This window comes from Drosophila virilis, chromosome 3 (assembly GCF_030788295.1).
Source record: "Drosophila virilis strain 15010-1051.87 chromosome 3, Dvir_AGI_RSII-ME, whole genome shotgun sequence".
Lineage (NCBI taxonomy): Eukaryota > Metazoa > Arthropoda > Insecta > Diptera > Drosophilidae > Drosophila > Drosophila virilis.
Genome location: NC_091545.1, coordinates 21968910 through 21995000, shown reverse-complemented (window position 1 = coordinate 21995000; position 26091 = coordinate 21968910). Strand labels below are relative to the sequence as shown.

Here is a 26091-nt window from a genome sequence, read left to right as displayed (position 1 = left end):
TCTTAATTTGTGGCGCCCTCTATGCGTGAAAATGTGCACAACAGTTCGAGAATTTATAATTGGATTTGTTCACTAGGAAAATATGGGCACAAATTGACAATATTTAATGTGAATTGAAAGTATTAAAATATGCTTAAAACTTGCAAAATTGAATAGAACTAACCTAACAAATGGTTCTTGCTACTTATTAAATAAAATATGCAAATATTTCTTTAACTCTGGCAATAAGAATTTTTTATACATTATATATTATTTTTACGTTAAGCTGTATTCATTTAACCGGTTGAGCCAAGGTTAGTTAATACATAACAAAACTTACTGTGAACTTAGTTTAGTATACATATATGTATGTATGCTTGTTTGTTTAGAGAAACGAGCTGGCACTTACCTAAAAAGGGAAAGAGCAGAGAAAATATATTTAGTTGGAAGCGCTTGTAACAGTATTTAATCTTAGTATAATCTTAGTTTTAAAGCTTAACAGCTAAAGTTGATGATGTGTGCTTTGTCAGCACCTGGTTAACTCGCCCCGTTACCAGCTTCTGGCAAGCTCTTCGCGGAATTTGACACGGTTGACGTTATTTGTATTTATGCAACGTGTTGCTGGTTGCGTTGCCGCATAGTCCATGCCGCACACACACACACACACACACACACACATACGCACGCTTAAAAATAATATTTGTTGTGTGTAAATGCCACACGTTTATAGGTAACCAAATTTGTTTTACTTTATTATTTATACTCAGAGTTATTTTCTTTGTATTTTACATACATTTTTTGGCACAGACGAGGATATCAATCCCATGTTGAGTTCTCTCTCGCCTGTTAGGCTGCCCTTTTTTCAGCCTTTTCAATTTCATATATAGCAAATATTTTTTATGTTTTCGTCGCTGCTTCTCATGCCCAACATCCCCACATTGTTGTTTACCATAGCGTTTTCTCCTTTTGCTCTGCTTATTGTTGTTGTTTTTTCTGTGCCATATTTTACATGCAAATCGAATTTTCCTCAATTTTAATTGGATTTTTGATTGGTTATACTTGTGTTTATATACGCACAACTCGCTGGCTATATTCAGCCCCTGCATATTACGCAGTTTTTGTATATATTGTTTTTATTTGGTTTCTCCGATTTTCTTTTTGGAAATTTCTATTGTTCAATTTATTTTTGATTTTGTTGAGTATTTTGTTGGTTAGTGACATGCTGTAAGTTGCCAGTTTACAACAAAATCATAAAAGTTAAACTAATCTCTGACAGTCAGCATATGCAAATTTTTAAAGTTACTATTAAAGCTTGCTCTTCTATGCGGCTCTCAGGATTTGTTCAGGAGAGCATATGTAGATATTTTAATGGTGAAGAGGTGGTTAACACGGATTGGCGAAAATATAAAAATAACAAGAGGAAGGAAACACACAAAGAAATAGTCTCAGTTGTCTAGGAAATCGATGTATAATAATTTAAAAATGAATAAAACCCTGATCTAGTTTAAAAGACACTTCTAATTCGACTAGCTATGCTATAACTTGCGTGAGTTGTCTTTTATTTCTGCTCAATTAGGTAATGACATATTTACCAACAACAAAAACAACCCGACCAAATGCTGTTCAGTTGCGCGCCCAATTAACCGAGGAGCGCCTCGCAATTTGTACAAAGTTTTAATTGAAGAAGACACGACAAATGTCTATATTCGCACTCGTTTTCACCCCTCTTTTCACTCGGCAAGGTGCTCGTATGTCTCTCTGGGCGTTGCTGTATGTAAATTTAAAACACACACTTTTGAGTTGCCTCGCGGGCATTACCAAAATGATGGCACCCGCATCCGATACAATTGCCATTGCCATTTGTGCCACGTAGTTTGCCTTGTAATTACAATTGAGACCACGGCCGCAATGATTATAATTATGTTTTATATTGTCATTTGGTGGGTTCGGTAAGTGGACTGCTCCACAACATACCCAACACCACCACCATCGCTTCCTCAACTTGCCAACCCACAATCAGAGTGGCATTAAAGTAGCTACAGGTAACAAGTTGAACTGAAAATAAATCATTTTCTGCACCCTGGCAACAGGGTGTGTGCTCGTGCGTGTGTGTGTCTGTCTGTGTGTGTGTGTGTGTGTGTCTGTGAAGGACTTATGCTGATTAGTAAAAAGCGTCACAGTAAATTTTGAATGTGCCATTCTACTTACTCGAAACTGTGGGCTCAGGCATTCGGAATGATTTATGCAATGAGCTCAAAAAGATGAAAGTTGTACATTTTCATATTTTAATTGCTTTGCTCTCTTAATACTTTTGGGACAGGCTGTGTTTGCCACCGCCTCCAGAGGCCACGCCCCACCCCGCCTCGCCTCGCCCCGTCTCGCATTTTATAATATTCTTTTTATTATTATTCTTATTTCTGTTCCTTTGGCTACGCTTCTATGGGTCTTTTGAAGTGCCAGGCACAGGCGGGGTCTGGGCATGGGATTTGTCTTGTAGTTAATGTAAATGTTTGCTGAGAAAATTTTACTAATTTTATAACAAGTTGCGGTTTCTGTTTTATGCTACGTTTTCAGTTTCTGTTTACCCTGCCCCGCTTTCCGTTGCCTGTCAGTTTATTTCGCTGCTCGCAGGTTGCTTACTTTGTGGAAAAGTAGATTTCGTGTATAAGTAAGTATTTCGCATTTATAATTTATGGCTTTATATTTGTCAATGGCATTATTATATCACATTTTTATTTGTCCCTGCTCGGGCGCCGCCTTGCCGGCCACCTTTTGGTTATTATTTATGGGGCATTTAGCATTTCAACCAGAAGTAGGTTTATGATGTGACAGGCAAATTTCTCTGATATTGGTCAGGGAAAAGGAGGTGGATGGAGGCAGTTTTATTCTTTAGAATTACGTAAAGTTTAAGCTCTCATTATTTATTTAATATTTTTTTGATTAAATGCACCGTGTCCAAAACGCATTTCAACTATTTAGCTGCCATAATTCCCCAAACATCCTTTAACTCAACAGCCACACAAAGGCACATACAATGTTACGTATAATACGACCAGTTCTGGACAGTTCTCGTGCGTTTTCCATATGCAATTTGCCACTAATTATGCGCAAAATTTCTAGCTCAAGGGCTCTAAGCAATTAGCAGAGCACACACAAAGCAACAGCCATGCCTCACCCGCCCGCCACCAGCTCCCTGGCTCAAGTAATTTACATTGAAATTAAACAAAAACTATGTGCGTGTGTGTTTAGCTTTCCGAGCGTGGTGTGTGTGTGTGTACTATTTTCATATGCATGTGGCCAACATTAATGCAACAAATTATGTTTAGACCGCCGCCGTTGCTGCTGCCACCGCCGACGCAGTGGAAAAACTGTAAATGAAAATAAACCGCAACATTTTTCATTTGTGCAAAATGAAGAAGTAGCTGCCACAGCCGAAGCCGTAGCCGGAGCCGGAGCGGTAGCCGGAGCCGGAGCCGGCAAGCGAGACAACCAACTGGAAACATTGGCGGACTATCACACGGGAGCAATATAACCGGTTTGTATGCCACAAAAGCAATTTTATGATTATAACAGCCGAGGCCCGGTCGAGACCGGGACCGGGACCGGGACCGAGACTCGGGTTCTGCGGGTCGGTTTGGCCTGGGGAGCGGGAGCGCTGCGCAATTAGGCGCCATAAAAATGGCTGCTTGCCCCCAGATGGGCGTGGCCCGGCCACAGCACGGAGCCAAAGTGAAGGTGGAGGTAGCGGCAACTGCTGTTGTTGTTTGTCTTCTTGTCTTTCATTGTTATTGCACATACATTTGTTGTATTTGCTGCAGACCCGCAACCCGCACACGGCAGTATTTTTAATTTAAAATCCACAACGAAACGTGAACAAAAATGATGCGCGTGAAAATTGCGGTCAATGCAGAGAGAGCAAGGAACATAATGTACAATATTAAAGCTGAATAAAAGTGCAGCGGGGAAGGGTGTTAATATTAAGAGTGAGCTGATTTTGAATAGCAGGATCATGAAAGACGAATAAAATCTCTTTTCAAGATAAGATTGAATTTCTCACAACATTTTTCCTAACTCAAGAATTAGTAATTAAAAAAAAATTTATGGGATTTCATTACATCCCAATAGACAATGCGACCTTTAATCATCCGAAAATTTCTTGCCAAACTTTTACAATATGATTGGGCTGCATATTGTTACCATAAATTCAGTTACCAAATAGACATGCCCCCAGCCCTGGACGCGGTCTTTTAGCCATTTCTTTCAAACTTTGCGCTAAACTTAGCATACAACTTTCTCAACCACCTAACCACATTAACAAACACATTTGGTTGGGGTTAAATTATGGTTATTGTTTATGGCAACAACACGGCAAAGGTCGAAGGGCTGGCCGGCTGGTCGGCAGGTCGGCTGGCTGGTGGACTGAATATTTTGGACGTTGTTGCGACTGTAACCCGACCAGAGACTCTTGTGTCTACCTCTTTTTTGCGCTTTTGTGTACTATTTAGCGAAATTTATTTACGTTATATTGCGCCGAGCCGCTGCACAGCAGTCAAGTTATATAGAAATTTATGAGCTTTATAGTGGCGTGCCATTTCATTTTGTTGTTGCCCTGTTCCCAGCCCGCTGCCGCCCTGCTGCTGCTGGCTTGCTTGCTTAAAAGTCCCTTGAGATGTAATCAATTACTTAATGCTATAGAAGCCCGCCCCCGACTCTGATCCAGGAGTGAAAAACGTGAACCGAGGACCGAGGACCGACAACGATGCCGCCAAACAAAAGCCATTACGCTGGAAACTTTTCAATGAAGCGTTCGTCAGTCGAACGAAGCCGTTGACTATTAGCTGCCTGCTGGGGATGCCAGTCAGTCAGCCCCTCCGTCTGTCCGTCCGTCCATCCGTCCGTCTGTCTGCCTGTCTGCCCGTCTATCCGTCTGTGTGTCTCTTTCAGTGCTGTCCCACACTGGAAGGAAACCCTTGCGGGGGCATTGGCTCAGCTGATGTATTATTATGGCCCTGCCGTCGCTGCCTTGTAGCCGCCTCTGGTACTGTTATTAATATTGTTTTTACCGGGTAGCTAATACTGACGAATCCCCAGCGCATTACGTGCTCTAGGTAGGCAGCCAGCAGGCAGCAGGCAGCAGGCAGCAGGCAGCTGGCAGCATGTCATCAAAACACGCCCACTTGAATTCTGAATGGGTTTCTGCGTTTCTGCGGCAGTCGACGTCGTGTTTTTTAGGTTGAGTTTACAGTAAAATAAATATTGAAGTGGGCCTGGGGAAGTCACTTGAACGTTTGTTGGCACGTAAAAGACATCATAATTAGCCGTTCGTCGAAATTAGTGCGGCGGCCCAAAAAAAGAAAACGTAGCATACTTTTTGTCGCATAGCCCAGTGAGAGAAGGCTAATAAGTGCCAAAAGGTGAAAAGGCCGCCCTGCAGATGAAGTAATCCTACAATATACCCCGTAATCAAATGTTAATAAGAATAAAATAATAATCGTTTTGCATTTATTTTAACGAGCTCAGAATTCAGAATAGGCGTCTGCTGATTCGCAAATCACATATTTTATAATATGGTCTTGACTATGTCTTCTTCTTTTTTCTCTTGTTAACAACTTGGCATTGCCGTCTCGACAAATTGCGTCTAGGGTATAGAAAATAAGACAACATTCTGACCAAGCCAAACTTGCTATGAGCCAATTTCCGTGTCATAAAACTTAAAAGCTTTTCAGAGCCAGGCCCCCAAAAACAATTTGCATGCGAAATTCAATTTGATAATGGCAAACGGGGGAACAGCATCTGAGAAATTTCATACACTCACTGGCAAAACTTTGGCCTAGGACACATTTAAAAGTCACACAAAGCCAGCAGCCAGGTGAGTCAGAGTTTGCAATTGCATCTAATTGGGTCAGCTTGGGCTTTGACTAAGAAGCCCCAAAGTTGGCTGCCAAAAGCGGAAATGTCGTAGTCAGAGTTTAAAGTTTTTAAAGTCTTCAATCTGCAGGCCAACAAAGTCGCAAAGTACTAAAGCCGGACCTGAGTTCAATAATATTTGCCATGGCGTTAAAACAAAAGAGAGCGAAAAGTTTTAAATTACCAACAACGCTTGGCGACACTCATGTAAACATTGTGTATAAAATTTATTAAGCTAAGGCTATTGCCAGGGCTACAGAGCTGTGGCCAAAGCTGATGCCAGATCCACAGCCACATCCACATCCAGTTGCAGAAATCGAGTCAAAGCCGAAGGCAGACGTCGCCGGCTGGCTGTCAATGGCTTTTGTCGCCGCAACACCCGTAGAATTTTGTGTAATTTGACCCAAAGCAAATGTAAATAGAAGTCCAACAACGTTGCCCAGCTGAAAGGGCGTTAAATTGTATAACTTAATGAAACGTTGGCGTTGGCGTTAACGTCGGCAGCAACAGTAACAGCAGCAGCAGCAGCAGCAGCAGCCGGCCGAGCAACCAGTCAAAGCAAACCGAACCAATACCACCCAGTAACCAGTACCCAGTAGAGAGTACTCAAAGCCCCAAAAGCCCAAACCCAAGCCAAGCACGAGTAGACTAGACCTAACCAGAAAACCAACAGCAAGCAAACCAACGATAAAGTCAAAGAGTAAGGGCAGGGAAACAGAGTCGGCAAGAGTGCGCAGGGGGTTAGAGATTTAGGGAGACATTTTGACTGCTTTGTCTCTGTGTGCTTTTGCCTTTTGTGGCCTGGCCATGTGCGGATTGCGTTTGACTTAATGCAATGAGTGAGAGAAAGGGAGAGGGAGAGAGAGGGTGAGAATCAGAGTGAAGTGAAACTGTTGCATGCAATGCTGCCACGCCCACATTAAATTTAAATTAAAATGCTAAAGTTTTTGCTCTCAAGCTGTGGCAGGGCACACAGAGAATAGAGAAAGAGAGACAATGAGATGGGACAAGAGAGAAGGGCAGAGAAATGAAGCGTGTTTGAGCTGGGCTACGCCCAACGCCACAGGCCCTAAAAATGCAAGCAAAATAGTTTTTAATTAAAAGGTCTTGACAATCATGGTCACACTGTCTACACTGGCGGCATTCAAAATCAGCACAGTGTCTGCAATTGTTGTACGTTTGTCGATTTATGCACAAAGGTGTTACATAAATGAAAGGGTTGGGGCTAGGGTAGAAATTGTATGAACTGCAGTATTAAGCTCTAGATAATCTAAAATTTATACCAAATTAACACCTGCCCACTACTTAAATTCAGTTCTGTGCTTATTCCATGTCGCAGAAAATAGTATGCGAATAATTTTTCAATCTTGCGCGCTTCAAGTCACAATTATTGTCATATCCATCAATAGATCCCGCTCTTCTGAAGCGCTTTTCCTGTGAGTGTGTGTCCTCTATGTGTGCGTGTGAGTGTAAAGTCAACGCTTTTACGTTTGACTTGGTTTGAATACAAAACGGCATATAGTACACCGACCAAAGGGGCTTTCAATGCGCTTCTCATTCACTCATTCATTCGCTTATTTTTTGTGTGCCGTTTCAATGGCAGCTTTTACTAGTGTTTTTTTTTTTTTTTGCGCCGTGGAGTGCCGAGGCCCTGGTGCAGGTCTCGGTTTGATTGAGTGCCTTTTTCATTGGCAGGCAACAAACTTAATCAATTTCAGCGCCTGTGTCCAAACAAAGGCCGCACCTAAAGGCTGGAAAATTGCAGTGTGACAGCAGTAGGAAAAAGTCAAGTGCGCTGCATAGTTTTAGGCGCCACAGACAGACCGTAGACTGACTGACAGCACAGACTGTACCCCGTGTCAAGTGACTCATCAAGCTGCCTTTTGACTGTGACTCCACAGCTCTGACTGACTTTAGTTTGTTTGTCCAACGCAAACGCCATAAAATAATTTTGTTTTCCACATAAGCACACACGCGCACACATACACAGACGATCAGACAGAGACATATTTGCGCTGAACAAATACACAGATGTATATACATATATATATTTAATTTGAGCAAATAACTATTTTTGGGCGCAGGCAGACAAACACTTAGACAAATAGACAGACAGATAGGCAGACGTGGAGCAGCCAGAGCAAGTGTTTGCTTAGCTGGTTGCTTTTAACGCCGCCGCATGGAAAATATTTGAAATAATTAGTGTAAAATATTTGCATAGAAATTATTTGTTGACGTGCGGCAGGCGAATAGCAAAAATCACAAGCAGCCATGTTAATTGAGCGCCCAGACAAAAAGCTGGCCAACATTTTTGTGCCATTAGTGTAAATAGATTGCCAGCAAAGATTCCGAATCTAATTAATAATTGCATACTAAAGCTGAGCAAAAGCTTCAGTGTTACTTATGTAAAAGTCTACCTTTACCTTTAAGGCAACTTTAAATTGAATAGCGACCGCTTTCTGTAAGTCGCAGCGCACAGCGCAAAGGCAATTCAATTTCTGCTTCCCCCCTCTCTCTCTATCTCTTTTTCTCTCAATCAAATGCTGGAAGAGGGGCCACAAAATGACTTTCAGGCAAATTATAGCGAATTTTCACTTTGGCATTTAGTCGTGGCAGCATTTAAAAAGCAGTCCACGGGGCAAACAAAATAAGCAGCGAAACACACACAAGTTCTGAGGAATGGGCAGGTAAAAAGAAAGCGCGGCAAATCACTTTTTAAATTTAATTTGACACTTCTTTTTTTTTTAATTTTGTTTTTTTTTTTTGCAGTGTACCTCAAAGTCGCGACTACAAAGTCTTAACTTTGGCAAGCAAAGAAAAAAGCGCTATAAGAAGACTTTTCAAATTTCAAATTCATTCTCGGTGCCCGGCGGCAGAAGCAGCAACCCCTCAAGGGCTGCCCAATTGGGAGTTGGCATTTAAATTTGGTTGCCGTTGCCCGAAACTTAAATGTTTTGTAGTTTTCATTTAAGCGCAAAGTTTTTCAGCGCTGCATAAACTTTGCGTTATTTCACACGCAGGTATTATATTGCTTAAGCAGCACAAAAGCGAATGCAATAAATGCAGTGCGCCAAGGGAAGTAAAATGGGCGAGCATAGAACAAGGACAAAGGACAGCCGGCAAAATTGTTTGTGAGCTCTCATATTAAATGGCAAACAGGAAGAGCACTCGCTGCGTCTACTACAACTTTGTGTCCTCTGGCCAAAGTTTGCGTTGCTTATTATATTCAATAAAATATTTTTCAGTGGCACTTCGGGGGGCAGCAACTCTCAAACTTGGCCAACTCGCCAAATACTTATATATATGTAAGACAAAAAAAAAAGTAGAAGAAAAAAAAAATATACGGAAAATTGATAAGATTTTTCTTGCCCGTCTTAGCAATTTGGTAGCCCTTTGTCAGATTGCAAACTTATATTGTAAATTCTTGCAGCCAAACGATTTTGTTTACCCGCCGCTGGGCCAAAAGCATATTTTTGCCAGCCAAAGTTTATGACACGTTTATTACGCATACGCAGCGTTCGTCCGGCCAGAAGAATTTGTCAATTTGCTTCAAAGCATTTTTGGTTTTCCATAAAATAATCCAATCAATATAAATAATGACACACATAATAAGCTAAGTAAAGTGGTGTCATATAAATATACAAAATAATAACATTAAAACTTTGCTGCGCTCAGAATTCTATAAGAACTGTAAACTTTACTTTATAATCAACACTCGTGGCTGGAATAAAGTAGCTGCAACTTAACTTTAAATAGTACACATGGAACCAAGAATAATATATAAAATAAAAATTGCTTTTGATTTTTGTATAAGCGAAGATTTGGCGCATTGAATTAATAATTATTTAATATCCGACTACAACCATTTAACTTATCTTTCAGATATTTAACTTATTGCTCATATATATTTTACTTTAGCCACACATTTAATGCACAATCCACAAAAATATGAGCTGTGCAGCTTATCTGGCGCAAAACACTCATTTAGATGGCCAGAAAGCAGCTACTCAGCCCGCCCCCCTTGGCCAATGATGAGCCTTGACTGTCATTGACCAGCAGGTGTGTGTTTGGCTTTAACCCGGCCCGGCCCCAACGCCTAACTTTGGGCTGGCTGGTTACTGTGGCAGACACAGCTTAGCCTTATCAACCCCACCTCCAATGAGTGGCAGACCGTCCGCAGCTGGAAGCTCTCGTCTGGCCTGTCATGATTGACGGTCATTTGTCATTTTCTACCATTTGGCCATTTATTTGGCCACAACTTTTTTAACCGCTGGCCACAAAAATGAAACCAAAACCGAAAGCCGCACGCAAAAGTTTCAATGCTGCTGCTGATTGTTGTTGCTGTTCTTGTTGTTGTTGTTGGTGCTGCTGCTTATGGCACATTTGTCAGACGTTGACGTTATGCAAAGGCTCAACAAAAAACAAATGGCAACAAAAACAATGGGAACAAAGAATTTGTAGGTGTTGCTCGACATGACGCCTTTAAGCGCGTATAAATTACAAAAAGCCAAAAGTCAGTTGGCAACAACAACAAAAAATATAAAAAGGGGTTTTTATAAATGAAGTTGCATGCTCTGTGCGAGTCGCCTCACTGACGCAAGTCGCAGCCAAACGCTGACATGTCACGCCGCCAACTTTTAAACTGGTTACAGTTACAGTCGCAGGAGCAGTAGCAGTAGCTGGAGCAGTAGCTGGAGCAGTAGCGGAGCAGTAGCAGTCGCTGTCGCTGGCACGACGTGTTATCGTTTTGACCCACGCCTTTTTTATGGGCGTGGCAGACCCGTTTGCTGTCAGTGGCATTCATTAAAAAGCGGAAATTTGTGATTTTTGGTTTGCCTGTTTGTGGCCGGCTTAAGGTTCTGTCATTCGTTTTGGGCCAGCACAAGAAAAATGGCCTTAAGTCAGAGCATTTACTGAGGGTAGGCCCTGATTTTAGGTTTAGCGAATTTGTAGGCAAATAATTTAAGCACGTAAATAAATTTAGAACGAAATATCAACTAAGCACAGGTTTAGGTATACAACTTGAGTAAAAACATTCTGTGGAATTCATTTTGATAAAAGTATAGAATTTTCTGCTTGGCAAACGATCTAGTTGCCCTTTTAATTTTAAAGTGATTGAATGGCATTTTAAGTTGTTTATGAAAGTCCATTATTTACTTAAGTTTGCTGCCTTTTTACAAATTACTTGAGACGCTCGAAAGTATGCCAAAATTTAATGCTTAATGCCATTTGCTGGAAAAGTTTTTAATTTCTTGTATGCGTGTTTTTTTTTTTTGTTTTTAGTTTTGTTTTTGTTGCTGTATTTTAACTTGAATGCGTAGAAAGTTTAAATGCAGCTGCGTTAACTTGGGCACAACTTTGGTCCAGTATACACACTATAAAACACACGCACACACATGTAAGAACACCAGCACATATGCAAATTTGCGCACAGCAGCAGGAACTCGTAAACTTTGCAGCTAAGCAACAAACAAGACAGCCAGCTCCTGTGGAAACCCACTTGTACCAGGCACTCGACTGGCAGGCAGACAGCCAAAGCAATCCATCAAAATTGCACCTTCTTGCAGAAACTCCTCCCTCCCCGCACACCCTACTCCCCCTACAGCATCCTCTGCACCCAAGTGCTGCTGCTGCTGCTGCTGTTGACTAAATTGAATTTAATTTGTTTTGCGCGTCGCAGTCGCACACACATGAAGGCAGCATTGAAATTACGTCCCTCAGCGGGCCAAGTTAAACACTCCCCAGAGAGAGGCGAGACGAGGACATAACAAGAGCAGCAGCGGCAGCGGCAGCGGCAGTAGAAGCTATTGTTTAACCCCTTCTTGTCGTTAACGTTGCGCTGTGCTTTTGTTAATTATTTGATGAATTTTTAATTGATTTTTCGCGCACAGCGTGGCGGTTGCCGGGCAACGGGGCGTACAAAAAAAAAAAAACACCGAAAACAAAAAAAATATAAAATAAAATTAAACAAAAAATATAATAAAAAATTAAAATACAAAAGCAACACTACCACCATAAAATGGGCTGCGTATATGTGTGAGTGCAAAAATTGTTGCATACTTTTAGCTGCTTTGTTATTTAAACAAAGGGGCAGGCAGCAGACATCGCCAGCAACCAGCCGCATGCATTGTTGCAACATTTAAATTAAGATAAATCACCGCAAAATTTATGGTTTTAATATGTGTGTGCCCCATGTAGGCAGCAGGCGAAAGGGGAGTGGCACTCAGGGGTAGTTGCTTGTTGCCGCCGTTGTTATACAACATGGAAAACAATTTACTAAATTGCAATTAAGTGACATTTTATACCAGCACCAGAGCGGGCGAGTGTATAATAGAGAGGGAGAAGAGTGAAGGGGAGGGAGCACACACACACACATGCAAAAGGTAATGGCCGTTGAATGGACGCTCGTCTGGCTGGTTGCCTGCTGCACTCTGTGCAAAGGGGTGGCTGCTGCTGGTAATAAATTTGAAATTGCGGTTTGGCAGTTTTAAATATTCAATTAGTTGTGAAATTTTTCGCCAGCACACAGTGCACTGAGCTGCGACAAACGAGTTGACTGCAGAGCAACTGCCTGAAATGGGTGCTAACTCTCGATTCTTGCACATTTGAAGGACACTGGCCACACGTTTTAGCCCCGACGAAATGGTAATGGAAAAATTTGCAGACATTTATGGCTTTCACAGAGATTGAGCTGCTTTCCAGTTAGCATATACTTAGATACTTAGAGGTTTCTATTATTTGGAGATTCTCAGCATGCATATGTTATAATAAACAAAAGCCATGGCTCTCGCATTATGTTAATAAACGATAACAGTTGAGCAGAGTGTCGTATGAAATTTTTGTCAGATAGTACCACAGCCCATCCGAGCCAGAACCCAGCGAGCTCCCAGTGCTGTAATCCTGTCAGTTTCAGTTCAGTTCAGTTCAGTTTCAGGCTCAACTCTGCCCCACTTTGCTAGCTGCTCGCATTGTCAGCAGCCCCCACAAAATTTATGCAACAAAACTGTCAATTGCCCCGTCTCTCAGCCAGCTGGCCACTGTCACACATGAGCGAGCAGCAGCGGCAGCAGCCACAGCAGCTCAGCCAACCAGCCAAGTTAACAAACGCCGCACTCCTCTGCTCAACGCTGTGTGTACTTCATATTTATGTAACGTTCGAGCGAGTGACCAGAGGCGACACATTCCCGACAGTGACATAAATATGCAAGTAAGCGCCTTAAAGGCGCATTCCCCCAAAAAGAGTCCGGGACAGAGTGAAAACTTGTTAAAATAATAATGCGCAGCATACGCACGGGTGGAGGCGAATGCCGTTGAGAACGAAGCGCATTCTTAAGCTGCCGCCTGCATAAGGAATAAACCGAAGTGAACCGTAGTGAACCGAAATGAACATAAATTTTGCATGAGCTGCGTCTGCCCAGGCGTTTTAATAATTGTATTTTAAAAGAATTATGCACGTGCAATTAAATAAGGCGACGGGTGGCCGCTCGGGCCTGGATATAAATAAATATGAGAGTGCAATGCAAAGATAATGCAATAATAAAATAAAACATATACAACAATAAACGTTGCCAGTCGACAGTTATTGTTGTGTATTTAACTGTGCGGCGCCTTAAACTATACAGAATGCAAATTAACTTTCAATTTCCTGTGCTCCGAGGAAGACGCCAGGGGAGAGAGGTAGAGAGAGACAATCAAAACTAATTTGCATAAATGTTGCCAAAGCACAACAAAAACCAACAACGAACCAAAAGCTGCTGTCAGATTTTGCTATTGCTGTTGCTGTTGCTGTTGTTGTTGTTGCATAGTTGGGCAACGACCCAGACGCAAATTTGCGAACAAAAAGTCTAAATTAATAAGTTTTGCCCGGTCGCAGCAGCAGCAGCAACAGCAGCAACAGCAATAAAGAAAACGTTGCCGGAGCGCCCAAATAAATTACAACTGGAGTCGCAAAACACAGAGAAGCGAACCTGAGCCCCAACTGCCCGATCCCACACCACCTCGCACCATCATAACTGCCGCAGTGAGTGACGCGCCAGGATACAGCAGAGGAGCAGACAAAACGTTCAACTGACTTCAATGGAAAACTGCCTCGGACTGCGGGCAGTTGAGGCGGACACTGCACGTTGTCAGTTGCTGCTGTTGCTGCTGCTTCTTCTTCTCTGTTTGCCAACTGTTTTGTGTGCGTGTCCTGGATGCACAGCGTCCTGTCCAGTCCAGGGCCAGAGTGCGGCGTCAAAAGACATCAATAATATGGCGGCCAGCCGCGTGCAGAAAACAAAAAACACAAGGCTTTAAACGATATTTAAATTGCAGCTGCAACTGCTTTACGAAAATGAACTTTTCAGGCACTTGAAGCATTTCGTTAATGCAGTTGAGTGTGTTATAAAATATTTAAAAAACAAATAAGGCATGTATATAGATAAATTTTTGTATATACAAAAAAAAAAATAAGAAAATACACTATTGGATAATTGGAGTGCCAGCTTTTTAGAAAATATTTTTTAAATATTAATAATTTTTTTAATAACATAATTTTGTTTAATAAATGTAAGAAAAATACAAAGCACTTCGGTAACCGATTATTATAAACGCATAGAGATCCACCTGTCGCCTAACAAAGCGCATATTATTCGCCAACATTATTATTTGCAAACAACTGTATAAATATACATGAATTAAATGAAATTCACAATATAATAAAAAATTAAGAGAAAAGGATTTTTCCTGCAACATATGCTCGTGCCTAGGCACAATCCTTCAAAGTGTTCTCTCCAATTTGGGACACCATCTCATGCTCTCGTTAAGGCATTTATTACATAAATTGCATCAAAGATAAAGGACTCGCACCTTGGCCCACCTGGCAGGCGCTTGTCCATTACCTCTGCACCCCCGGCACCCGTTGCCTAGCGCTAAAGTTACATGATGAATGCTTTTAGTTCAGATCATATGTACCTTGTTCTTTGCTCTGCGTTGCACAACTTAGCCCATAACTTGCAATTTGTGCTGTGCAATTATGAGTTTTCTTCAGACAGTTTTTGCTTGCTGCCGTGCTTTGACTGGGCTGCTCGTATTATGTTGCCAAAGACCAAACTCTATGGCATTAAAAACAATGACAATCATCGTCGTCCGCAGCGAGCTCCACTTTGGGAGCAAATGTAATGTAATATATATATATATATATATAAGAGGAGAAAAAACTATGGCAAAAGCGCAATGGCAGGCATTAAAGGAAATGCTCACTTGCAAGTTGTTTGTGTTGTCGACAAGTCTGTCTGGTAAGTGAGTCCCGGTTGGGTTTGGGTCTGGTCTACGTTCTATCTGTTGTTTGCCTCAAGTTGCACATTTTCTTCTGTTGCACTGTTTGACGTAATTATAATTGAAGTGAAGTCATGAGCGAGTTTCAGTTTCCTTTCTGTTTTTGCCTTTGCCTAGTAATGAGCATGTTAACAGGCAGACAATGGCACTTAATGCGAGTCCTTATATCGCCCCACCGCACCACGCCCACCGCACACCGGCTACACTCTACTGCCGTCGCCTGCTGCTCGCTCATAAGCCATATCATAATTTTATAACCATGTGCTGCACTTGTTCTGCTGCTGATTTTTTACTTGCTGGCTTTACATTTGAATGTCATTTGAAAGTCACACAGCAAAGTTTTCAATTAAACTATGTGTTCGAGACAGCTTTAAGCGCCCTGACAATCCTGGCAGGCAACCACACCCACCCCCAAGCGACGCGAATTTAATAACCTTTAGCGACGCCCTTAAGCAGCACATAAAATTTCATTTTTATCGCGCTGTCAGCATTGAAAATTGTGTAGCATACTTTTATGGGCAGCGCTTCGTTCAGCTTAACTCAGCTGTCGTCCTGCTCCTGGACCGGCTGCTCCTGCTGCTTTAGTTATTAATTACCAGCCAGGACTCGTATTTACGTTTCGAAATTTATATGAAACGCATCACATGACGGAGCCATCGTTTCATCTTTTTTGTCACTTTTCATTAGATCTCTCTCGCTTTCATTCTCTCTCGCCTTCTCTATCTCTCTCTGTGTTGTGAAATTTTTAATTATCGTAGTAAATTTTTTACTATCCGACAATGTGACTTCGTCTCCTCTACTCAAAGCGGGTAATTAAACACATGCGTGCATTTTGATAGAGTTTTAAAGACAACAGGCGACGGTTGTTGTTGTCGTTGTCTGCCTCGGACTATTTTCATTAGACTGATGAGTTTATATTATTACCAAATGGTCTGCGTATCAGTGTGTAGCGGTTGTGTTTTATACCCAAAATTCGTTGCGCCGATAATAATGAGTATTAAGTATATTAATGCTTCTTCAAGAAGCATATATTCATATATTCACTAACACAACAGAAAGATAAGAAAGATATGTCAGATAAAAGGCAAAAACTATTGCAAAAATGTTAGTTGTTTAAAACAAGTATAGAGGAATATTTGATTACTTAACTCATGTGATCTCAGGCGAAATCTCTCGAAATGTTAAGATTTGGGGGCATCTTCTTTTGCTTCCGACATGTGCTGTAATTTTTGCTTACAGTATAGTTTTGACCAAACACCTATAAAAACAAGTCAACAATTTTTTGGCAACAGCTATAGGCAATGCTCGCCACAGCAGTCAAGTGTAAAATGCATTTACAGCTGCTGCATAGACCAAGAGCCGGAGTGACGACATGAGTGGAAGGCGAACTATTCGAACATAGTCTATATGGACTACGGGATAGGCTCTTTTGTTGTTTTTGTCTGGCGTTGATTTTGTGTGTGTGTGTGTGTGTGTGTGAGAGTGTGTTAGTGTTTGTTTGCTTAGCACAGGCACAGGACGAATAACCGAAGCGCCTTTCAACCAACTAACTGACTGAATGACTGAGTGGCTGTCGGGCGCTTAAGCCTTCAATAGCAGGCAGAACAACAAGCCAACATTTTTAGCCTTTTTGTTATGGCCTGGATCAGAGAGCAAAACAGCAAAAAAAAAAATAAAAATTAGAAAAAAAATAACAAGCCAGAGAATTTATATGATAAGCGTGCGACAGGCCACGGGCCTGTGCAGGGAAGTCGAGACCGGGTGCGGGGTCGTCAACGTGAGCTCAGCTCGGGAATTCAGCTGCAGAGCTCAGCGGGTCGCTGTGGGAAACTTTGGGCCAGCACAATGGCGTGTCATGTAGGCAGCGTGAGAGCACGAAATATGACAGCCGGGGCCAGCACAAAGCGAGTGAGAGACAGAGAGAGAGAGAGAGAGAGGGCGAGAGAAAGGAAGCGAGCAGCGGGAGGCCTTTTGTAGTAGCCGGCAAACGGTTGCAGCTGAAGCCTGAGCTACAGCTGCTGTTGCTCTCTCACTCTGGCTGTTGTACACAAACAACATCAAAAATAACAACAAGCTACTAACAACAACAACAACAACTGTAAGTCCAATATGTACGCTTTAAGCATAGCATATTAGTTTGTTTAGTCTTCGGTGTGGGCGTTCGGGCTGGACAGGCGGCAGGGCCGTTGGAGGGGCAAAAGTGAAAAAGAGGATTCAAAATAGACATAGCTCGATGGGAGTCCTGAGTTTGATGTAGTTGTTGTGTGAAGACAACAACAACAAATATTGTTTGTAAAGCCAAATGCATGCAAGCTGGACAGACTGTGGAGAGAGGTTGAAAAATAGGGTGGGGGAGAGCTGGAGATAGATAGTTGAACAGAGACTGCTTTGGGGGCAGACAAAGGCAGCGTGCGGGTCAGCGAGCTGCGCTGCATGACTTGCTGCATTGCATAGATGGATGGATGGATGGATGGATGGATGGATGGATGGATGGATAGTTGGTTGACTCGCTATATAGATAGATATATGGCTATGGCAAGGGCTTGTTTTGTTGAAGGCACGTTTGTCCCAAGCAAACACACACACACAACAACAACTACAAAGTCACAGCAGAATCTGAGTCCCCGTGTAGAGTGCATGAAGTAATGCATTCACAGAGCTTTAAGTGTGTTTTAAATAACAACTAGAATCTTAGGCCAGAGGTCATTCGTGCTTTACACGCCAGAAAAAACAACTATTATTACAGCTATGAAGCGTTGAATGGGTCTACAAACATGGCTTCCTCTCTGGCAGCTGGCATATATATTTTGCCATATCTCACACACTGTTAAAAAGTCGCTCAGATATAACTCCAAATTATTACAATTAAAATATAATAACTATAAATTGGTTAACAGATTTACTTATATTTGTTGTGTAGCATGATTCTACATAATCTGATATATTTTTTCCCAGACAACCCAGGCATGTTAACATCCATTTTGCCATCTCTTGATCTGCGTCTTTCCACAACAATGCTTTGGGGTTTGGCCACTCAGCTTTTCATCTGGCAAACCAAACCCAAAACCCAATTTCATTGCTAGCCCCCGCCGCCCCGCTTGCTGGCGCCCAGTCGTGTGATTTACCCAACTCGGCGCACACTCGACTGTTCAACTATTGTGCCATTTTCTTGAAGAGAAAAATACAAAACCAAGAAAACAAAACAAGCAGCAACTACTTTAAATGCAGTTAACAGCACAGCACTGGCTCCGAGAGACGTGCACATGACTTTGAGGCGACTTTCAAAAAAATAAAATGTGTCTGTGTGAGTGTGTGCGTGTGTGGGTGGCAGGATACGTGGCAACAATGCATTAATCTTGTCTACGCCTGCGTCTTGGCAGCAGACACTTTTCACAATTTGTTGTCGATTGTTGTTGCCTGCCTAATGAGCTGTGAGCTGGCCAAGCATTAAAAATTATGAATGGAAGGCACAACAAAAAGGCACAAAATTGTATATATACATATCTACAAACTTTATATATACATATATAAATGCATTTAAAATGCAATAATAAAAATGATAATGGCATTATAATACTACACACAGTGTGTGGGCCAGCGAGAGGGATGCCAGAGAGTGTGCGAGCGACAGAGCAGCATATTTCGCAACAATGGCCGAGTCGGAGGCAGCGGAGCGCATTTTATGCCCATTCGCTGGTCCAAAACGCCAGAAAGTATGCTCCATTACTTGCAGCTCGTTAATTTTTATAGTTTTTGTCGCTGCTGGTGACTCAACTTAACATAAATTCAGGTTGTTCTGTTGTCGCCACCTACGTAACATTCATTTAAGCAGAGCGCTCCACACTTGCGCGGGATTCTATTGATTTCGCCTAAATTAACACACACCTTCAAAGACAGAGCGACAGAGAGAGAGCGAGAGAGAGAGAGAGAGAGCGACTATACACATATGAAGAATATAAAACCCAAATCTTGTTCTCCCCAGCTTTTCGCTTTGTTTTTGCTTTTGTTCTTGTTGCAGTCGCCCCGCTGTTATTTTTATGACTTTTCATATTATTTTAGCTTTTTGGCTTACGCTTTGGGTCTTTAATGTGCCAGAATTCTTTTAGCTCGCCCGCTGGCCAAAACATGTCTTTGCTTTTTACTTCCTCCCCTCCACGCCCACCCTCTGCGATCGCACAGTTCGTCTTACTTGCTATTAAGCTATCAAGATTTGTAAAGTATATGAGCCAAGCAAACGCCACAGCTCCGCTTTGTGGCCGGCTGCTCAAGTGTGCTGCCAAAGGGGGCGTTGCGGGACGCTCATAAAATGCTATCTATCTCTTTTACACGTCAAGGACGGCTGCCTGAGTGTGTGTGTGTGTGTGTGTAGCAGATATGGCTAGATGGCGTGTTGGCAAGTCACAAAATAAGCAGCAACAACAACTGGGAACTCCGAACTCTTAGACGATATCTGTGGGAAACCAGAGTTTACGAGTTCTTTTATACATACATATTGTATACATTTTATACTATATTCTAGAAAATTACCAACTGTATTAAATGATTTAGTTAGACATTGCCCTAACTGACTCAGAAAAACATGATACTAACTTTGATTTAATTGAAAGGAAGCTAAAAAGATTTGCTAGATTAGTTTAATGTTAAAAAAACATGCTAAAATACAAGAGGACAATACAAAAAATTATGGGTTATTATTAAATAATAAAAGGAAAGACATTGACATAAGTGAACAGTTTTGATGACACTGCATTAGCGGATATTATTAGCCCACTTACGCGCACTTTTTATTTGTAGTGGCCAACAATATCAATTTTTCTAATTGCCAGCTGCACCTGGTGTGTACTCTGCAAATGTCAGTGCATTACGTTTGGAGTGCTATATTGTAATAGTATGATTTTCTTCGTTGATTTAACTTATGTTCGGGTTGCCTTTTTATTTTTAACAACACGTCTTCTTACTGCTAGTACTGTAGAGAGACTGCCTTCCACTTCTTCTCTGCAGCCGCTTTTCTTTATCGATATTTACTTATCGTACTGTTATAATTAACATAGATAGTGACACTATAATACCCTGGCTAGGGTTACCAATGATGCTCTTATCCTATTACAACTCGGCCATCCTGACAAAGAGAGCTCCCGATCTCTGTCTTTTATATGTGTATCTATCTTTATAACTAATGCTTATTGCCTATTTTCGCATCCAATGCTTAAAGTTTTGGCTATTCCAGATACCAACGTACGGGTTGCGAGATAATTGAAAGCCTTCTACATCCTTTAACAAGTATCTATCATTTTTTAAAATCTTTTCTATACTATAAGGCCCTTTATATCTTGGTATTAACTTTTTTGAAACTCCTGGTGTGCTATCAAAATTTTTTACCATGACATAGTCACCTATTTTATATTCTACTGATACTTTCTTCTTTTTATTAATCCGCTCTTCATTTCTGATTTGAGCTTCTTTTTGATATATTTCTCCACTCTTTCTTATATTTTCTAAATTTCTTTTATCACACGTGTTCACCTGTGTAAACTCTTCTAATTTTTCTTTTAATTCATCAACAACTTTTCCTTTCTGTTGTAATCCGAATAACATTTCGCTTGGAAATTTCTTTATGCTTTTGTGTTGTGTGTTGTTTATTGCATATTCAACATTTTCTATAATAACATCCCAATGTAAACCATTTTCTGGCTCCGCCATTTTTGCCATCATCGGACCCAAGTCTCTATTCAACCTTTCCACCTGACCATTTGCTTGCGGACAACCCGTTGCTATTTTAATATGCGTTACTCCCTCATTTTTTAAAAATTCATCAAACTCTTTTGCAGTAAAACAACTCCCTCTGTCCGATACAATGAACTTAGGTCTACTATACGCTCTGAAATAATCTTTTAATGCCTTAATCGCTTCTTTCGTACTTGTTGTCTTTGCTGTATATAGTCTAACAAATTTTGAAAATCCGTCAACCACCGCCAATATATATTTATTAGCCCTTCCTGCATTAATTGGTCCATAATGGTCTATATGGATCATCTCCCACGGTTTGTTTCCTTTCGGTATGCTATGTAATAGTCCTTCACCCTTACCCGTCTTGGGGGCGAAGGCAATGCATTTTAAACAATTCCCTATATGCTTTATTGCTTTTTCCTTAATATATGGGAACCAGTAACTCTTTCCAATGGCATCGATCATCTTATCTCTCCCAGCATGTCCCAACTCATCATGATATTTGTAAAGTACATGTTCTTCCATATCCTTTGGTACATAAAAAACTAATCTGCCATCATTTGTTTTTCTGTAAATGACCCCATTTCTCATTTCGAATAGCTTGTGCTCTTCTTTTTCTAACATCTTTCTAATATCTACCAGTTTGTCATCTTTGCTTTGGCAAATAACTAAATTGTCCTCAAAACTATTGGATTCAATAACTAAAATGTCCTCATAACATCTGCTTAACGCATCCACATGTTGCATTTGCTTGCCCGATCTATGCACTAACTCAAAATCGTAATTTTGTAGTTCTAACGCCCATCTAGCAATTCTCGGATTTAAATCTATTTTGTTAAGCGTTAAAGTTAAAGAGTTGCAATCTGTCATTATTTTAAATCGTTTTCCCTGCAGATATATACGAAATCTGCGTAATGCGTAAATGATGGCTAGCGTTTCTAACTCAAAACTATGATATTTAGACTCTACTTCGGTTGTTCTTTTAGAAAAATAAAAAATCGGGTGTAATTTCCTATCTTCTTTTTTTTGAAATAAAACAGCCCCAAATCCCACTGCGCTGGCATCACAATGTAGTTCTATTTCTTCTTTGTAATTATATATTGATAGTACTGGCGCCTCTAACAATTTATCTTTTAACATATTAAAACACTTAAACTCCTCTTCTCCAAACTTGAATTTCTTATCTTTTTTCAATAAATCATATAAGGGTTTAGCTAATATAGAAAAGTTTAAAATGAACCTCCTGAAGTAGGAGCATAACCCTAGGAAACTTTGTACTCCCTGAATTTTGTTTGGTATTGGAAAGGATTTAACCGCTTCTAACCCTTTTTCATCAGCCCTAACGCCTTTACTATCCACCACAAATCCTAAATATTTAACGCTGCTTTTAAAAAATTCACACTTATCTAATTTCAACTCTAATTTGTTTTGCACCAGTCTTATAAACACTTCCTTTAAGGTCTCCATGTGTTCCTTTATGTTTGTACTTGCTATCATAATATCATCCATGTAAACAATTACCTTATTATCTTTTATCATATCACAAAATATGTTATTAACAAATCTTTGAAATACATGTGGCGCAGTTTTTAAACCCATGGGCATCCTAAGAAATTCATATTGTCCTAAAGGGGTAACAAATGAAGTGTATTTAATAGATTGCTCATTAACAAAAACATGAAAATACCCGTTTTTTAGATCCAACTTTGAAAATACTGTTTTTCCGCATAGTCTGTCTAATAAATCGTCGATCAATGGTAGCGGGTAGTTGTCTCTACATATAATTTTGTTCAGTCTTCTAAAATCAATACATAACCTCATGTCTCCAGTTTTTTTCTTCACTAGTACTATAGGTGATGCATACTCTGAACAACTTGGCCTAATGATTCCATCTTTTAAATAGTCGTCTAATAATTCTTGCAACTTTTCTTTTTCCATATAAGATAACCGCCTAGGTGTACAATTAAATACTTTGTCGTTTTCTAATCTTATGCTTAACTCATGTCTTAATTTTGGCTGATTTGGCCTTTTCGCTTTTACATAAGTATTTTCAAATAAATTTTCAAATTCACACTTTGTGCTGTAATCAATATCTTCACTTAAAATATATATATTTTCTCTTTTGTTAGAATCTTCCCAACTTATTGTTAAGATATCCTTCTCAAAATTCTCTTCTAACACTCCCATGATTTCGCTATTCACTGGCGCTTCATTAACATGATTATTAATTTTAACTGCACTGTTTCCTATATCTTCTATAATCACTTTTTCAATCCCGGTTTGATTATAGATAATTTCATCACTAACAACTTCTTCACTATCAGGTTCGAGCTTAAGCTCTCCATAACTAACTATCTCATCACTAACAGTTTCGATCCCAATCACTTCATTTCTAACTATTTCACCACTAATTATTTTATTTCTAACTATCTCATCACTACCAACTTTATCACCAAGCGTTTCCGGACTAACAATTTTCTCACTAACTAATTCATCACTACCAGTTTCATTACTGACTATTTCCTTATTAACGATTTTATCATTTAACAATATAGTTTCATTTTGCTCGTGTTTGATATCTTCATCGTCCACTTTTTTTTGTTTTTCTTTGTAGCTTGTAGCTATGATATCATTTTTACCATTATTCTGGTGATCAACTTTATGCCCGTTCACAATTTTTAATGTTCTTAAATCAATATTTAAACCAAAAGAATCCATAAAATCTCTACCAAGCACAGCGTCATACCTCATAGACTCATTTGCCACAATTATAACATTAAAATAAACATTTATTAACTTTTTCTTCATAAAACATAAAATTTTTCCAAAATTTTTCAATTTACTTTCATTTAAACCTACATACGAATTTGCATCTGGCATACGCTTTACTTTTAATGGCACAAACTTTTCCTTTAAAAATGAAATAGGGCTGCCAGAGTCTATAAGGCATTCTGCAATTATTGATTTGTTAAATGAGTTACTAAAATGAATTCTTAAGTATCTTACATATTTGTTTTCCATATCATACTTTTTATTTGGACATCCTGCTATTAAATGATCCTTTGAGCCGCACGCATAGCAAGATCCTGCCTCCCGTTTGGGCTTTAAACAATCTTTGGCCCAATGGCCCTTAACATTGCAATTGTAGCAACGTTGTTGTTTGTCCGCCTGTGCTTCCTGTGCAGTTTGTTTCACTACATGGTTTCGTACCCGTTTAATTGGCAACTTTATAGCTGCAAACGCACGTAAAATTTGAGCCGGATTGGTAAAGCAATGCATACTAGCTTGAGTGCGCAAGTTTTCGCAAGGTATGCCTCGAATAATACCCTCCATTAACTCCTCTACATCAATGTTGATGTCCTGTGCCAATATGCTTTTTTCGCTAAAATATGTGGCGAACACCTCATCTGGTTTCCAAACCCGATCCTCGAACTTCTGTCGTAGTTCCGACTTCGAAAATCCTCCCCCGAAGGCCAAAACCAATTGATTTAGCATCTCGTCAATCGGAGCAATGATGCGCATAGGGTCTGCATGCAACCACTTCAAAGCACCGCCTTTCAATTTGCTTATACAAAGCAAGTGCTGTTGCATATCATTTAGTCTGTAGATCTTGGCCACATTGAAGAATTGCATTACCCATTTACGCACCTCACTTTCTCCAGTAAATTCTAATAAAATTTCCTTGGCTAACATCATCGCTCCAGTTTGGATGCAATTATTTAAGTTGCCTCCGACAGCGTTGCCACTTTCGTCGATCCTTCCAGCTGCCCCAGCGTTGCCCGCTGCACCAGCGTGATCAGCTGCACCAGCGTTGCCATCCGTTCCAGTGTAATCAGCTGCACCAGCGTTGCCATCCGTCGACCGTGGTCTTTCTTCAGTGTGACCATCCTCTAGCTGCAATAAATCGCCGACTTCACTTTCTTGCTCTCCCCCGTCGCTCCCGCCGATGTGCGAGTTGCGGTTCACCGTTACTTGAAATTCTTCTAGGAATTTTCGAGACGCTTCAATTTCGAGACGCATCAATTTCAGCATCTCGGCGCCATTTGCTATTTCGTCACGCTGTTGTTGCATTATGTTTTGCAACTCATTTTGAGCCTCAATTGTCTGTTCCTTGTTACGTTGAACTTCAAGTTCCTTTGCAGCATCGTCTCGGATATCCACTGGTACCTTATTTAATCTCGCCATCAGCTCAGTTTTGGTACCCTCTGTTGGCAAATTTAGTAATGCCAACCAACTTTTCAATGTCGCTATTGACACGTCATTTATATTTATATTTTCCATTTTGTTGTGTTTTTTTTTTTTTTTTTTCTGAGTCAATCCCACTTCTGATATTGTAATAGTATGATTTTCTTCGTTGATTTAACTTATGTTCGGGTTGCCTTTTTATTTTTAACAACACGTCTTCTTACTGCTAGTACTGTAGAGAGACTGCCTTCCACTTCTTCTCTGCAGCCGCTTTTCTTTATCGATATTTACTTATCGTACTGTTATAATTAACATAGATAGTGACACTATAATACCCTGGCTAGGGTTACCAATGATGCTCTTATCCTATTACAATATTTTCGAGGGCTTTGGCAAATGGAGCAGACATTGTTGCAGCCACAACAAAATGCCTCACACGTACAAACACATTCATGTGGTGACTATTACCATAACATTTATGATTATTAACCTACAATGCAAGGCACTCTAAATGCAATTAAGATTACAATCTTTTATGGCTGAGCTCTTTGCTTGTAAAAATACAAAAACAGAAACAGAAACACAAAATAATACCACACAGCAGCTGGATGGCAGCTCCGGCACGACAAACAATTAAAACATTGCGCCGCTTGCAATAAAATGCTGTTCCAGATGCTTATCATGTGGCTGGACCCCGCGCCCCCCGTGCCATATGCTCCCTCCACCTGAGGGCTATATTGCATAAGAAATAATTACTTTTTATATTACACATACGCCCCGCTAGCCGTCGTGCTGCTGTTGACACTATTGATTGCCGGCCGCGACTGTACTGCCCCCAACCCCAGACTGTCGCCCTTGCGTGTCGCTTATCGTAAGCTGTCTCCCTGCCGCCCCGCCCCCAGCCCAACATTTGAAATGAAGACACCGTAAGCATACAAAAGCAGAGGCAAAAGCGTCAGACAATTGCCGCGTTGATAA

At 40.6% G+C, this 26091-nt stretch overlaps 2 protein-coding genes across 16 annotated transcripts in view; both read right to left on the bottom strand.

The window, feature by feature from the left end:
• The window catches only part of LOC6623466 (CUGBP Elav-like family member 4), a 322828-nt gene that overhangs the window by 87330 nt on the left and 209407 nt on the right, over positions 1-26091 (bottom strand). The window lies entirely within an intron of this gene.
• LOC138911078 (uncharacterized) lies at positions 20109-25572 on the bottom strand. 2 transcript variants are annotated; one of them, XM_070208191.1, is made up of 2 exons: positions 23957-25572; positions 20109-23879 (listed from the first exon to the last, which is right to left on the bottom strand). In XM_070208191.1, the coding sequence occupies exons 1-2, from the start codon at positions 25207-25209 to the stop codon at positions 23774-23776; spliced, it is 1359 nt and encodes a 452-aa protein (XP_070064292.1). In that variant the 5' UTR covers positions 25210-25572; the 3' UTR covers positions 20109-23773. The 2 variants fall into 2 exon arrangements, with proteins under 2 accessions (XP_070064292.1, XP_070064293.1); XM_070208192.1 differs by having other exon boundaries at positions 23935-25562.